The sequence below is a fragment of the Lissotriton helveticus genome, chromosome 12 (assembly GCF_964261635.1).
Source record: "Lissotriton helveticus chromosome 12, aLisHel1.1, whole genome shotgun sequence".
Classification (NCBI taxonomy): Eukaryota; Metazoa; Chordata; class Amphibia; order Caudata; family Salamandridae; genus Lissotriton; species Lissotriton helveticus.
Window position 1 is genome coordinate 795,677,869 of NC_136073.1, and position 17,004 is coordinate 795,694,872.

Consider the following 17,004-nt stretch of genomic DNA (forward strand, 5'->3'; position numbering starts at 1 on the left):
TTAGATGCTGAAAAAGCCTTTGATTCGTTAAATGGAAATTCATGCTGGTGGTACTAAGGCGCTTGGGAGTCGGAGAAATCTTTCTTAAATTAATCTTGGTTCTCTATAACTCACCCACAGCTCGAGTGCGCTTAGGGGATGCTGTCTCCTCCCCCATTCAGATATCCGGAGGCACAAAGCAAGGGTCCCCCTTGTTGCCTCCACTGTATGCCGGGTCTGCAGAGCCCCTGCTGAACGCACTTCTTGAGTATCATGGCAATAGAGGGATGCGTTTCCCCAACTACAATCTCATTGTCTCTGCTTATGCGTATGATATGCTATTGTATATATAGGATCCGGACACTACTCTCTCTCCAATAATACGAGAGGTGTTGAGATTTGGCGGCATCTCTGGTCCTAAAATCAACTGGGATAAATCTATAATCTTCCCATTAACCCCGGTCACAATGCAGACGGCCTTAGACTATCCCCTTCAATGGACTTCAGATCCAGTTAGATATTTGGGGATACAGGTTCACACCGATGCGGAACAAGTACTTAGGGAAAATTTTGGCAGAGCCTTCACTAAGTTGGAAGAAGACATAGAAAGGTGGATTTGCCTCCCTCTCTCACTGGTGGGTTGTGTGTTCCTTATGAAAATGATCGTACTTCCTAGATTCCTTTTTCTCTTCATCAATATCCATGTGGTTGTCCCCCAACACATTTTTAAAAAGTTACAGACCCTGATGGGTAAATTGGCATGGGCTGGTAAAACTCTGTGTGTCAAACTCTATATCCTAACTCTGCCCTACTCAGCGGGATGCCTGGTGGCACCGGATCTGGAGCTGTACTACAGAGTGGTGCAAAGCTCGCATGCTCACAGTTGGATCTACGGTCCGCACAATCTACCCCACCTCCTAATAGAGAAGGTGGCTGCAAGTCCTGATCCCCTCCCGCGTTGTCTATCTCAAGCACCTATTAGGCACTGCAGCGTGCCGGATTCAGTTAACTCTACAGTACACACCAGGCACATTTACTAAAAAAGCAGGCTGGTGCTTTATTATACTCCCTACTTATGTCCAAGGAATGGTGCCACTGTCTTAGTATCATCTCTGAAAGAGGTGCACTCGCATGCTGAGAGCACTGCAGATACACATGATGAGCGACTTCTTTAAGGGGGCAGTGTAGGCACATGGGAGGAGACAGCAGAGGGCATACGCGACCTTACCCCTTTAACACAATTTCACTTTTTTAGAATCCGTCATGCATTGAGGGCGTTGCTTTTAGATGAACTACAAAAACCTTCTGAGTTGCCTGCCTTCTCGTTACTGCTGTGCTCAGATTCCCCCATTAAGCTAGTCTTGAAAGTGTATGCCACATCACAAGCCTTTAAGCATACACAATACACTAAAGCTAGATGGAGTGGCAAAACGATATTGGGGTAGCCCTTACCGATGACATCTGGCGTTGCTGCTGTGAAGCTACGCAAAAGATCTCACTCAATGGAAGGCACAGACTGGTCCATTTCAACTATCTCAATAGGGTACATTACACGCCGAAGAGATTATTTCGATATGGGCTCAGGGACACTGACTGCTGTGAAGGTTGTGGGGAGGCGGGGGCAGGGGCAGGTTTTTTGCAAGTGGCATGGTCTTGCCCACCAGTAGCGGAATTTTGGAAGCAAACTTTTCACACACTAAATGCCATTGCAGATGAATCCCTCTCCCCTGACCCCCTACTAGCGCTTTTGGGATACACTAAACCTCTTAACAAGAACATCAGGAAATTAGTCTCTATGGGTCTACTATTGGCTAAGAGTAGATTTGCGATGCGTTGGATGCGTGGTCCCATACCAACTGTAACAGCATGGGAGCAGGATATGCTCTGCTGTAATATCCAGTCCGATGTTCATGAGCTGCAATGTCCCATCGCTACTGTGAAATGTGTCAACAGTTGTTGTCGATTAATTGCCGACTCATGTATGTTGTCTACCATCTTCTGTGCATTGTTGCGAACTGGGTATGAAAACTAATTTAAAAAAAATAAAGTAGCTGATCCAGGTTAAGTTATGAATTTGCTTTTCAGGATTGCAGTCTTGCTAACCCTATAACAGTCTTATTAATTGCATTATACAACCTAGCCTACAAGTCCCAGGATGTGACCTAGATCAGAGCTGCCGACTGCGGAACTGGGGAACCAGGTTTGAGTCTCGGCATCTGCTCAACATTCAGTGACTGTAGTCTAGGCCAATCCCTTAATCTCCCTGTGCCTACCAAAAAATGAATGTATACTTTAGACCCAGCCCCAGTAAAAATCTTAAAACTGGTAACACCAACTATTCTAGAACCACTGGTCAACGTAATCAATGCCTCTTTGACCAACGGAACGGTTCCCCCCAGCTGGAAGAAGGCGAAGGTTAGGGCTTTATTAAAAAAAACGAATCTTGACCCCCTTAATCTTTCCAACTTCAGGCCAATTTCCCTTCTCCCATCCACCAGCAAGATAGTAGAAAAATTCATAAACTCTCAATTATCCAACTATCTTGAGACCAACGAACTACTCAAGTCCTCTCAGACAGGATTTCGCCCTGGTCAGGGCACTGAAACCACGATGCTAACAGTGGTCGAGGAGGCCAGGAAGAACATGGATACAGGAGGATCAGTGGCAGTGATCCTCCTGGACCTAAGCGCGGCCTTCGACACGGTCAACCATCAGATCCTGGCCCAGCGACTTAGCGATCTTGGGATTTCAGGCCTCGCTTTATCCTGGCTGAAATCATTTCTGCAAGACCGATCATTCCAGGTCATAGAGGGCAGCTATTCTTCCAGGGAGACCTCTGTACGTTGTGGAGTGCCCCAGGACTCTTCTTTGAGCCCCACACTCTTCAACGTGTATATGTCCCCCCTGGAACAGATAGTTGCCCCACACAGGATAAAATCCTAACATATGCAGACGATACACAACTGGTGGTCTCCCTCACCCAGCAAAAAAATCCCAACATAGATCTCTATTCCTGCCTGACTGACATTGTCAGCTGGATGGACAGATCTCACTTAAAGCTCAACGGCGACAAGACGGAGATCATGGTGATGGGTAATCAAGCCCACCTCCTCACAGACTCCCTTTGGCACCCTTGCATGGGTAAACCCCCAACCCCCAAGCCCGAGATTAAAAGCCTCGGTCTATGGCTGGACAAAAACCTCACCATGCAAACCCAAGCAAGAAAAACTGCCGAGTCTGCTTTGGTCTCCTGCGATCCGCTCGAAAAATCCTTCCTCTACTCCCCTTCCAATCAAGGAAACTTTTGATACAGGGTCTCATCCTGTCAAGGTTGGATTACGGCAATGCACTCTACCTTGCTGCACCCTTAAAAGTCACAACCAAACTTCAGGTGGTTCAAAATGCCGCTGCCATGATCCTGACCAACACTAGGAACCGCTGCTCAGCCAAACCAGCCCTGCGAGCACTGCACTGGCTGCCCATCATGGAAAGAGTGCAGTTGAAGTCACTCTGCCTCACACACAAAATTCTGAACGGGAAAGCCCCCCCCCATACTTAGAGTTCTGATTACTCCCTATACTACCTCCAGACCCCTTCGATCTTCCAATGCCAACCTTACTAAAATACCCAAGATCTCTCGAGCACGATCAGGAGGCCGGCGCTTTTCTTACAATGCGTCCAAAATGTGGAATTCCCTCCCTCCTGACCTTCGTGCCCAACCCAATCTTCTGGCATTTCGCAAATCCTTAAAGACATGGCTGTTCCCGTGAGCTTCTCCCCCTTTCTTTTCATCAGCGCTGGGACGCTCACGGGCAGCTATGCGCTCTAAAAATCCGTTAACATTAACATTAACATACTTGTGTAACGTAAGTGGTGCTCGTGCATGGCGCTCCAATACCTTCGGGTCGAGTTCGCGCTATATAAAACTGAAAAACAAAAATTAAAACTAGGAAAAACCTGGACTGGATGAACTTGCGCCCATCTAGGAAACTTGAGTGCTTTGTTCGGATAATTATTATCTTTGAGACCTAGAACATCAGACGTGTTGTGTGTTCAACACATCAACTTCATTCAATGTATTGTAATCAAGGCGATCGGAGTGCTAAGCCACGACTACCTTACTAACACCGCTTCACTGATATGGCTGTCAAATTCAAGGCAGTCGAGGTAGAGGCTAACCCGCCAAACTAATCTGGGGTTGTTGGTGGGGGCGGCCATGTTGAAAGACTACATGATCCGAACCGTAAACAGGGATGTTACCTATAGTTAGCCGCCCTTTGGACTTCCACTTTCCAAATGTTATATTTCTTCATCTATGTAAACTAGGCATCATTAGCTCAAATTGTGTGATCGTAAGAAGCCAGACTTTTGAATTGGGTACCCATTTTTAAAAAACATAAATGTTTTTAGTTATTTTGAAACTGGACTTGCGCTTTTAAATAAAAGAAGATATTCCAGTGGTTATGAATCTAAGCAAATACTCCAGACATACATGAAATGCCAACACGAGCCTACAATGGAAGCTTGCCTCTTTCAATGTCTGTTTTTTATGTCTGCGGCGCCGGGACGGAAGTCTCTTTTCTGTGTCTACTGCTCGGTGACGCGAGCGCCTGCGGATAGTGGAGGTTCTATTTCCGCTTCCGTCCCTCCTTTCCTTCAGTGCGTGGCCGCCGTGCGGGTGCGTTTTACTGCTCTGGCATTGTGGGGGTCGTAATGTAGCGCCCAGAAATGTACTGTACTGAGTGATTGGAGGTGGCACGTTAGGGAGACAGGCGAGGGCTTTAGATTTCGCTGGCGGGCGGTGCGTTATGGATTGGTTCGGCTCTTCTGCCCGGCGGGTCTCCATATAGCCCGAAGCTGGCTCTGTACAGGCCCAACTCTGCCATTCCCATAGATTGATAACCCTTCAAACCTGTGGGCTTCCAAGAAACAGGTGCGCGAACTTGTGCGGCCTTTTGAAATCTCCTGAGGGTAATTTTAATTTGGTATGTTGTAGGGAAGATCTCCCTCCACCCCTACTTTAAGGAGGTTTTAAAGGTAAACAGGAGAATGAAGTCCGAGAAGGTGACTTGGACCCAGGTCTAGTTGGTACTCCGCCGCTATTCTAGCCTACTTTTACAGATTAGGCTATGCCCATGTATAGGTACAATAGTTTTTTTGCTGCTTTTTTCCCTTTCCAGAGCCTCATAAAAGTTATTTGGAATTTTACAAGTTGCAGGGTTATTATAGTGTAGCAGCCGCCAAGCATCAGGCAGTCTTTAAAAATGTCCTAAGCAGTGTTTTAAGCGGCTGTCACTTTGTACATTCGTGGTCATTCCGTAAACAACGTTTTGTTACTATTGCCTTCTACAAGTCAATGCCGTACTCTGTTTCTTCCCTGGATTCCTTGTCTTAAGTTTTAATGGTGGTTTAAAAGTGAATCGAGGTGTTCAGTTTCTACATGTGAAATTGACAGCGTGTATTTCACGTTGAGTGCAATTTCCAAAGCAACAGTTCAAATTAAAATTTCCAACATGCAACCGCTACACTGTCCTTGGTTCAGTACTGCGGTTTCTTCTGTCTGAAGTTTCGTGCTTCAGCGAGTCCTCCTTTCATTGGAACCACCTTTAACATTTCCTTTTTTTTTGTCCAAGTAATCCGTAGGTGCCAAGATGCAGATCTTCGTGAAAACCCTCACTGGGAAAACAATCACCCTCGAGGTTGAGCCCAGCGATACTATCGAGAATGTGAAGGCCAAAATTCAGGATAAAGAAGGTAATAAATGTGACATTAAATTGTTGCTCCTGGTGGAGGAAATAAAAAGCAATGTTTTGTCATGTTAATCTTAAATATGTAATCTGGCTGCAGTAATTGCGTGGTTATGGTTTGATGTGGGCTGTGTGTGTATCGGATCAGATTTAAATTGAAACAAAGTTACTTTACAAGGGATTGTTGGGAAAAATGCGAGGATTCGAAATAGAAGTTGATCATCTGACTCTGCTGCTCTCTGTATATTGATTAACACTCCTAACAAAACTAAACATGACTTGGCATGCTTATGGGTAGGTGTGCAGTTTAATGTTTCTTTGCCCGTCTACTAGTTAAGCATTCATTCAGCAGTACTTTGGATTTTACTTGCTGTTTACTCCAATTCACTGAAATTATAAACTTGACAAAATTGTGATCTACTGGCATCCCTGTCTTAGCACATGAAGGAAAAGTGTGATAATGCAGAATTTACTAAAACATTGCTAGTGCATCAAATATAATGTCATTGTGTAATTCAACGCTGTATCTCAACGTTGATGTACAGAATCCTGTATCTATTTCTCCACAGCTAGGTTCATGCGATATCAAAATAAACGACTCACTTTTTTTTCTTTCACAAGGTATCCCACCTGATCAACAACGTTTGATATTTGCTGGCAAGCAACTAGAAGATGGACGTACTCTCTCGGACTACAATATTCAGAAAGGTATACATTTTTAATGGATATATTTTGAATGTTATCTTTGACAATTTGTATATTTTAATTTGTTGCGTGCTTGAATTACCCCCAGAGGGGTATTTCGGCGCAGGACAAAGGCAGCCGGCAAAGAAAGGCACTCTTTAAATAAGTAGGTCTTAAACACTTTTCTGGAATACAAGTGATTTTCACAGGTGCGTAGTTGCAATGGCAGTTTATTCCAAAGGTAAAGGACAAGGAAGGAGAATATATGAATGTGTAATGTAGTTGGTGGTAGTAGGTTGTTTTTCTACCGCTTGAAAAGGGACACCCTTAGGCCCAGTCCGGAACTATTTAAAGACTAAGCCACACAAAGCAATAAAGCTCATGGTGGAGAAGGAGAGGAGTTGGCCTAACGGCTAGGGCGCTCGACCTCGGACCTGGAGGAACTGGGTTCGAGTCTCGGTAACGACGCCAAAACCTCCTGTGATTCTGGGCAAATCACTTAATCTCCCCGTGCCTAAAAATGAAAGTAACTAGAACACGTAAAAATGTAACATAACAGGAAAAATATGTAAAGCGCTCTGATACCTGATTCGGTTTGGGTCTAGTTCGCGCTATATAAAACTCTGCTAAAAAAAAAAGCAGGAGATGGATTGCAGTGCTAGGTGCTGCCAGAAAATATAAGCCTTTGTCAGCATGGTATGTTTAATCAACAGGAGACTGATAACTGAGACTGGATTTAAAGTGTTCGAAGGTTGTAATCTAATAGTGGGAGGTAAACTCAATATCTTGCTCGGACTACAAAATCTAGATGGGCCCCTTTGGATGGCAGCACCCCAAAATCTTTTACAGTAATGCCAACGGTGATCTCATTGCTCTTTCTGTTAGGTTAACTCTTTAGAGCAAGCATTTGATAATGGGCACAAACACAAATAGAAGGTCGAACCTGGGACAGGATTATAAAGAAAGCCCTAGAGGGTCTGCCCCTCATCACCCTCTTCTTCGTTCCCTCCCACGAAAACAGATCAGCTCCTCTTCAAAGCACGAAGAGTTGTAGCCCACACCAATGACCTTGCGGCCTTGGTGTGAGAGGCAACCCAATGATGAAGCATGTCTCCTCCAGGTGAGTTAGGGTTCTTGTCCTAAAAGAAAGACTGACAGTCTTGTGCATCTTTTTCTTTTCGTCTTGAGACTTATTTGTGAGAAGTTCTCGTTTGTTGAACACTAAACGATATAAGTGCGCTTCCTAGGAACCAAACATGTAAGTGGTTGTTCACAGCATACTCTAGTGCTATTACTGCAAGATAATTTCAATCCCTGTATGGCGTACAGGAAAAGAGAATAATCTGTTACAGCTCAGCTTTTCATTCTAAGCTACGTGCACAGATTCACATTTGTTTATTCTGAAGTGTTGGAGCATCATTTTCATGTGAGGCACCTACCACGTAATTTATCTGTTACAATGCTGAAGTTTCTTCAAAATGCCCTCTTGATTTCTGCTAATTTGTTTGCATTGTTTTCCCTATATGTTTTTACAGTTTCATTGCCAAGATATGCATTGCTTATTAGCACAAGACATTTGCATACACTTTCATTTATACCATGATGTGGCATATCCGATAGCTAGGACATGGGGATATTTTCACAACAAACACATGCCGATTGTTCACATAAAATACGTGCTAAAGTCAAATATTAGTTAACTGTACCTTGCCTTGAGTTCTGAACCCGAGGTCAGATGTAGCACGCTCCTTGACCACTTCTAATTCAGCCTCTGAATGTTTGCATCAGTCAGCGGTATGTGTTGATTTAGTCTGCTGGATGCTGCATCTCAAGTCTGCTCTGGCATTGAAGTTCCTTTCCCTGCCTTGTTAATCTACGAAACTTGCCCTTCAGCAAAATAGGCATATTGTAGGGGTGAAAAATCAAACCACCCCTTACTACTCAAGGTTGATTGAAGTGTCTTGGGCTAGACATACTGTTTTCTGGGTACTCATCCACATTCTGATAACCCATCCCTTTGCACAGATGACCCGCAATTTCGTTATCAGGACTAGAAGACTAAAGTAATCCACAAAGGGAAACTCAAATTCCTGTCGTCTCACTCCCCCCTGCACTTGCTGGTTGCATGTCTTTGCTGCTCCTGATTAGTGTGGAATTGGTCCCATTTTGCCGACCCTGCCTGTTGCCAAGATGTGAACCGCAGCCTGTACGGTGGAATGCCAAGTGCAGTTATGAAGTGGTTGCTACTTTATTGGAAGAGATTGGTGATTTGGATTTTGCGAACACATCTTGCCACAACTATGCAAGAGTACATCTTGATATTCTGTGCAGGATTGTGGATTTTAATCTTCCTAAACAAGTCATTGTTGTTCACAATGTTTTTTTTTTTTTTTTTTTTTTTTTTTTTTTTACTGAAGGCATAATTGCTTAATATTCATGTTCACTTACTTGTATTGTAAGCATTATGTTTCAAGTATTAATCACTTTGATGATGTTTTTACAGAGTCAACCTTGCACCTGGTGCTGCGCCTTCGAGGTGGTATTATTGAGCCTTCTCTCCGCCAGCTTGCCCAGAAGTACAACTGTGACAAAATGATCTGCCGCAAGTACGTATCTTTCTTTCATAGACTTAATGGAGTAAATATCATTGTCAATCTGTCAGCAAGTTATGGAGCTTGGAAACTGGGGTGTTAATAATTTTTACCAGTTTTTTTGACAGATTTATAATTCTTTGGGGACATGATATGCAAGTTGTTGATACTGTTTAAGAATGGGGTTTGGTGGCGTGCCGCAACCCTAAGCTTCAGGGATACGGATCCTCAATGGGAGATTTACAGGGGACCAGTGCTTAAGTAAAAAAAACGGAGGCCCTAGTTGGGGGGGGGCACCCTGCTGCTTGGACAACCCATTGATTGCTCGGACAGTTCCGAAACAACTACCCAACACGCTACGTGGGACAATTAAGACTCCTCCAGGCCCTCAAACCTATACGAATGGCTTGAGTGGCAGGTTTTAGTCATTTTAACCCCTTGCATGCTTATGACTGCCCCATCCGTCATGCACTACGGCGCTCGTGTGCTGATGACAGCTGGGGGCCGTCATAAACCTGCCCACTCGCGATTTTGCCGCACAGGCGCAGAATCGCGGCAGCATGCAAGGGGTTAATGAGCATTGAGTTAATAAACTACTGATTTGCCTATCTCTAAATTAGACAAACGCTGTCACCATTTGGTAGACTGCAGAAAATCCAACCAGGCTGCAGCAGCCTTCCAACTCGTATCCACCCAGTAAGGCAGAACCTAGGAGACCGGTCTACGCAAAAAGGGCAGGGCAAGCTTGCGATGAAGCAGGGATACGGGTAGCAAGTTGAATTGAGCCCAAAAACATTTGTAACAATAATATGGAGGAGTCGTCCTGATGGTGCCCCCTCTGTCTCAATTGGGGGGGGGGTGATAGAGGTGACCCATCAACTATCGCCCCATCACTACTTGATATTGACACTAAGCGCTATGCAACCGGAGTGCTACAAGAATAGGTGGACAATTTGACACCCATTCTATGGAGTCGCACCAAATTTTGCTCAGGCCCAGGAATGGCCCTCTGTATTAAGGCCTTTCTCAAAATCAGCCTTATATGCACGTTTCATTGGCTTTAAGTCAACATTCAACAAGGTCCCCCGAAACTTATTGTGGTAAAGACTCCCCTCTGATGCCACTGAAAGGCTTCAGAGCCATCCAACCCCTGCATACTGAATTCTAGCTGTTCATTTGGGTAATGGCTCTAACCTCTCCCAGAACCCATACAACCACTGGATCGAGACAGGTATGTGCTTGCCCCGTTACTTTTTAACATCTACCTGTCTGGGTTCTCTTCAGAACTGGTTTGCATACATGCCCACCCACTAAACCTCTGGGGCCATTTGCTTCTTGTACATAGTATACACAGATGATCTACTTCAGAGTATGACTACCCATAGGTTTGTGATGGCTTCTAGTTGTACTCTAGATTCATCAAGTGTCACAAACTAATGATTGATTATATAAAAAAAAATTAAAGTGGTGACATTCAGCAAGAAACCAAACACCTGTAGAATGACTGATAGGTGGCTGATTATCAGTCAAAGCAAAATATAAATACCATGGACTATTCAACGCAAGAGACACTTTTACTGCACAAATGGATTCAATGAAACCCAAAGCTGCTTCCCTAACATTCCATTTTATCACTTTGTCAATCTTTACACAGTCCAATCCTGGGACCCCTGTACATGGTTACAGGGATTAAAGGATCTATCTCGTATGGGTGCAAAATAATGATGGGGACAAAGGAGGAAAGGCTCCTGGACCTGCTATTTGCTTAATCTTACTAAGCGCAGGTAGGTAGTAGTGGTTCCCAAATAGGAAATTACTGCACAATCAAAAGAAAGATATATGTATCAATGTATTAAAGTCTAGTGTGAGTCCATCAAATTCAGCTTGTTAGTTTGACTGGGTGCTAATACCGCTCAATTCACCTACTACCTAAAGGTGCTAATCACGCATTAGAAACTAATATGTATACATGTATATAAACATAGAGCTTCATTCAGCAGTATCCACCTGAATAACAGTGCCACACAACACCCAAAATATCATACCTGCACTAACCCCTAAAAATAACTGCCACGCAAATACCCATACCCCCTTAATTGCCATCCAAAAACCAATACCCACCCTAAAATTACCCATGCCAACCAAAAACCCATACTCGCCTAAACCCTTAAATACATTTGCCACTGTATATATGTATGTAATACATACCAAAATACTTATATTTGAATGTAATTTTTTACTAAGAGTATGCCTTTACATTTAATGCATTTACAACGAAATTCGTTGTTAGGGCATTCGTGGTGAAGGCAAAACCATTGTAAAAAAATAATTGTTGTAAAGACAATGTCGTTGTTCAGCCTTTGTTGTAAAGGCTGTTTCCCGGCTTTGAATCAATCTTTAGGTACAGTCTCAGCGGCGCCCTTCGGTCGATGCATGCCTCTGAATTATGGAGCATAAGGACCTCTTCTGCCGAATTTAAAACTATTAACAGATCTGCTAGGCTTCTCTCTATGCAAGTGGACAGAACCTGGCCAAGCTCATCTATGCCTGGCAAAGCATTAACTCTTCTGTTTCCTTGAAGCCACAAGCATATTTCAGTCTTTGGTTTCCACATCAAATAAAATGTATGTGCAGCCTTAGATCAATTTCCCCCTTGGGTAAAACCAGCAATGGTTAACTGCAGACTCTGGTGTGACTAAAGAAACATTAATGCACATTTGCTTCTGCCCAGCAGTGTGATCAGAAGGCTGTTGCAGGGTGTTTATTCGGGCATCCGTTCGCACATGCAGGCAGGGCATCATTGTGGCACACAACCCATCAAACACGCAGCTTAACATCAGGGTGGTAAAATTCCTGGCAATTTTCGAAGCTAGAGTAAGACGCCACATGGATGAAGCGGAAGCTGCATCTAGGACTGACCAGGAGTTCAGATCTATTGCTCACTAAAGTTGTACAAATCGAGGAAAATAATGTTCCAAACCTGGGCTAGCGGTTGGAAATAAAAATATGCAACGACATAGTAGACTAGCCCTGCAAATGCCAACAATAGGATCCATAAAGAAAAATCCTTGAAACATGCACGGACACTTTGAAACTCTGTATATTCATGTTTATCTCCTGATGCATCCTTTAAACACAGCTGCGCAGTCACTTTGAACCTTAATATCCATCCAACGTCAAGAAATGCACTTTTTATATGCTATCGCCGAATCAATATTTTATTGCGTATATATATTTTCGCCAGTGTAGTGTTTAACTATGCACTTTAATAATAACAATGGGAAAAGCATGGCGATGACTGCAAGTGTTCGCATTCGTATTATTGATCTTTGATTTGAAATAGTCTTAAAGTTCTTAGCAAGTCCGGGGGGGGGGGGTAGATTTATAAAGAAATTGGTAGTATAGAGATGATGGGCAATCTTGTGATTCCAATAGCTTACTGAAATTTAACTGAGATCCCTATCTTGCCTACCTCTCTATCGTAAAGTCTCCACCCCACACACTTTGTTGAAGGTGTGGATCAATCTAGAAGACCAGGGAAAGTGTTGTTCAAAACCATTTTCTCATTCCATTGGTCCACTGGATTTCTCCAAGTGCTTCGGCGGATATTAAAGGGGAGTGCAATAGTAAAATATTTGGATGCATCGTAGATTCTTCAAAAATGTGCCAGAACAAATACTTGTCTCGAAGGCTTAACTTAAGAGGCAGACGGATGTTTTATTTACACCCCCGGGAAAAGTCATATAACTTTCTATGGTGTACACCTGTTGGGCATGCACAGCAGGGGTTGGCTGCAGATCAGGTCCGTAGACCACTGAACATTTTGACAGCAACCACAGTATCTTGCGGAAATGCGTAACATCAATGGCGTGGCGGTGCCTTGTGATATTACCTATGACATCCTGGATATGAGTGAGAACAGTGAGGGGCACAATATGGTCGTGCTGCAACTTATAACTTGCTAATTTCGCATTTTTTTCTGTAGTTTACTAACATTGAATCTTTGTAAATGTAATATCCTGCACACGAATGGTGACAGAATAGTTTTTTTGACAGCTGTTACGTTACATACAGAGCTGTTCGAACAGCAAAAACCTTATTACGCAACTAATCTTAACTAGGCAAATGTTGGGAGGCTCCAGTCCACTTGAAATTTCATTTCGAAGTAATCGGGTGCCCAAGCTGCTCTGTACATAATCGCCTCCATATTCTCTGTATTTATGTTCTATTGTATGGCCACTTATTCATGGGAGGGGAGGTGATGAGATAAAGCTACGGTGTGGATGGTCCAGTGGAAGACCAATTCAGTTTTGGACAGTAGGATGTTCTGTCCTCAAGTGTTGTGAGTTTTATATCTTTATTTTGTCAGCGTGAAGGTGGGCCGCTGTAAGTGTACATTCTTTCAAGAGATTCTAAACGTTTGGTGGGCCAGACCAAGACAAGTACTTGTGCCAAATGTACTCTATTGTTTCTACTGGATTCCTTCATGTTCTGGAATGTGTGCTCCCCTTTGGGCCAAGTTTTTATTTTCAGAAGCATGCCCATATTTGAAGTAGCCTCTTGAACCATACATCAGCAAACAGGCTTTCCAAACCCGAGGAAGTATACAGGTTTATTGGCCAATATCCAAAAAACCTCAAATCAGTTTAATTTGAAAAACGTTACCATTAGGCTGTGGTTTTCTTTTGAGAAGCCATTAACGTACGTTTTTATAAAGGTCTATTGGTTAAACACTTGAAAAACGAAACCCGTGCTGTTGTGGGCTTAGCTGCGCAGACCACCACTTCACCAGTGTTCTCCTTACAGGGCTTACATAACCTCTAACTCAAGCGCTGCGAGGCCTCCGGGTAGTCTAGCGCTATACAAATGCAATTTTCATTCATTCATAACTGCAAGATGGCTGTGTAGTTATGTATTTATTTACTTTGTGTTTGGTATTATACAGAAACAAAGCTCCAATTCTTCTCTCCCCCCCCCCCCCCCCCCCCCCCCCCCCAAATCTATCCGGGGATATTTTGGCCTAGATTTGCAAATTTAGCGACACAAATTAAAATGTTACGCCATTATTGCCGCACTTTTTTATTTTTTACCCCAAATCATTCCTTTTCAGCCATAAATCAATGGAACCTGTTTTAGCAGAGTATTCCACTTTGAAATAGGCATGTTTAAAGTTTCTGCAACTCAATGGAACCACAGCGCCAACCCTAACCTCATAGGAGGGGGCTGGATTTCTTCCTGGGATGTTCTAGCACCCATGTATGCAGCCCTGTCAAGGCACCACTTTCACCACTCCCTTTCTGGTTTGTCGCACAGCCCCTTTTGCTCCCTGTTTTTGGTCACACAGACCCCTTCGCTCCCTGGTTTCGGTCACACAGGCCCCTTCGCTCCCTGGTTTCGGTCACACAGGCCCCTTCGCTCCCTGGTTTCGGTCACACAGGCCCCTGCGCTCCCTGGTTTCGGTCCACACAGGCCCCTGCGCTCCCTGGTTTCGGTCACACAGGCCCCTGCGCTCCTGGTTTCGGTCACACAGGCCCCTGCGCTCCCTGGTTTCAGGCACACAGGCCCCTGCGCTCCCTGGTTTCAGGCACACAGGCCCCTTCGCTCCCTGGTTTCAGGCACACAGGCCCCTTCGCTCCCTGGTTTCGGTCACACAGGCCCCTTCGCTCCTGGTTTCGGTCACACAGGCCCCTTCGCTCCCTGGTTTCGGTCACACAGGCCCCTTCGCTCCCTGGTTTCGGTCACACAGGCCCCTTCGCTCCCTGGTTTCGGTCACACAGGCCCCTTCGCTCCCTGGTTTCGGTCACACAGGCCCCTTCGCTCCCTGGTTTCGGTCACACAGGCCCCTTCGCTCCCTGGTTTCGGTCACACAGACCCTTTAGCTTCCCACCTCCGAAATACTGTTAACATCCGCTATGGAACTATATTTTCATAAAGTTTTGCCTTTTACTCTTGCAGCATATTTATATAAGTTTATCGCCCGGAGAAATTAAGTGCATAGAATCACAGCATGTTGATCAGCGCCGCCGAGGCTCAAACTGGGATCCCAGCTCTCTAGTCAGCAGCTTTGGCTGCTGCTCCACATCCTCTCCACTTGGCCCTTGTTATCTGTCTTTCGTTCTCCCAGACGATGATGGATGAAAACAGCTCTTTATTCATTACATGGATGAAACTGTTGCATTACCAATTTTTTTGTTGGGACGCGGGAATCGTTTCATTTATTTTAAATCCAACCACTGTTCATTTAGGGCCAATGCGATCAGTGTTGCTAGGTTGCTTCTTTCTTAAGCTTAAACTATTCTGCGTATATATCTAACGTTTTCAAACACTGGTACGCTTAAAGGTTGTATAGTCTACTTTACAGTATTGCGTTCTGATTATGTCTAAGAAAACCATACGTTTGTAAATTACATTTATCATTTCATATAGTTAGTATAAATCAAAAGCCATGGTATGACAATTTCATTTTGGTAAGCTACCTTTACACAGGCTGTTCCATGCTTTGATAATTGATTATCTTGTGTTTTTTTATTTTAGATGTTATGCTCGTCTCCACCCCCGAGCTGTGAACTGCCGCAAGAAGAAATGTGGGCACACAAACAACCTGCGCCCCAAGAAGAAGGTCAAATAAATATCAAACCATTTGTATTCATTGCATTTGAGAAATATTTCGAAATAAAAAAAATTAAAACTTTGGCTTTGTTATGATGCAAAATGTTTCCACAATTTGAGTGAAGTTCTTTGGGGGGGGGGGGGGGCTGGATGGGGCGTTACTGAGGTGGTAGACATGGCTCCAACTTGAGTGCCTGGTCTGAGGGCTGCCTCACTTTATCTGCTACTGGCAAGCGACCTTTAGCAAATGTCTCAAGCCCTTGATGGGTCGAAGTCTGTCTTTTAGCGCCCAGCCTTTTGGGGGCTGAGCTTGGCTCCTTCTGGAAACGTCTCCAAACCACTGCCCTCGCCCTTCCCATGTTTTGCCTCTGTCCATCTCTTCTGGTTTGCTCCACTAGCGCTCTTTCACTCCACAATACCATGGATTTTCTGGCGCAGTTCTCGACTAATTTGGAGTTTAGCTTGCGTCCAGGGAGATGGCTTCTGTGCTATGTGAATCTGGTCTTGCATTTTGATTCTTAACCCACTGTATCTCACCTTCTCACAAGCTAGCCTATTGCACACTGGCTTTCACTTTGCAGGGCACGACTGCCTGGTCCTTGCTGCTGGAATCAAGGTTTTTGTGTGGTCCTTTGAGACAAATTGGTTGAAGGTCCCAAAGCTGGATTCTTCCATTTGGCCACCTCTTGCCCGTTTGGCATTTTGGCTTGTCCGAGCCACTCTACTTTAGTGGTGCACTGAAATTGAGTAGGGCTGCTAGGGTATCTACGTCTCTATTTTGGGAGGGGTTTAAAGGGGCAGTGAAGAGGCAGAGGATTGACGGCAACTGTAAGGAGCAGGAAAACATTCCAACCACAGGCTGAGGTGGAAGAGAAATGTGTTGCTCTTACTAAAGCTGGTGAAAATGGTGCAATTGCAGCAAGGGGGGGGCTCACTGAATTTATGCAGCAGAAGGCCACATTAAGTGCCTGGGTGTCTAAATTATGCGGCAAGGGAAAGCCTAATGTGGCACATTCTCATAGTATTACTTTAACATTTCATAACCTTGTCTTGGGCGTAGGTTGCACCTCATTAGTACTAGTTTAACACTCAAACAGCAATAAGCCAACCGAAAGGTGACCACTCAACCCTTGCATATGGCCTTCTGCTGCACAGGAACGTGGTTTGCTGCAATTTTAGTAACGTTTGAACCGTTTGAGCCTAAATTATTTTTTTGGGGGCATTAATCTGCAGATTATGCAGCAGATGGATTACGTGGCTAATGCAGTAGATCAATAATTATGTGAAAAGCTCCGCAGCATCTCATAATTCCAGTAACTGCATTTCACAGGAATCTTAACTAACCTTGGCAAAGCCAATAGTTTTTAATCCATGCGAGAGCTATTGGATTTGCC

At 44.3% G+C, this 17,004-nt stretch overlaps 1 protein-coding gene across 1 annotated transcript; it reads left to right on the forward strand.

Annotated features, from left to right (window-relative positions):
• Positions 1 to 4,568: 4,568 nt before the first annotated feature.
• LOC144797993 (ubiquitin-ribosomal protein eL40 fusion protein) lies at positions 4,569 to 15,692 on the forward strand. Its single transcript, XM_078668789.1, has 5 exons — positions 4,569 to 4,657; positions 5,613 to 5,733; positions 6,348 to 6,434; positions 8,914 to 9,016; positions 15,536 to 15,692. The coding sequence occupies exons 2-5, from the start codon at positions 5,631 to 5,633 to the stop codon at positions 15,627 to 15,629; spliced, it is 387 nt and encodes a 128-aa protein (XP_078524915.1). The 5' UTR covers positions 4,569 to 4,657; positions 5,613 to 5,630; the 3' UTR covers positions 15,630 to 15,692.
• The last annotated feature ends 1,312 nt before the right edge of the window (positions 15,693 to 17,004 follow it).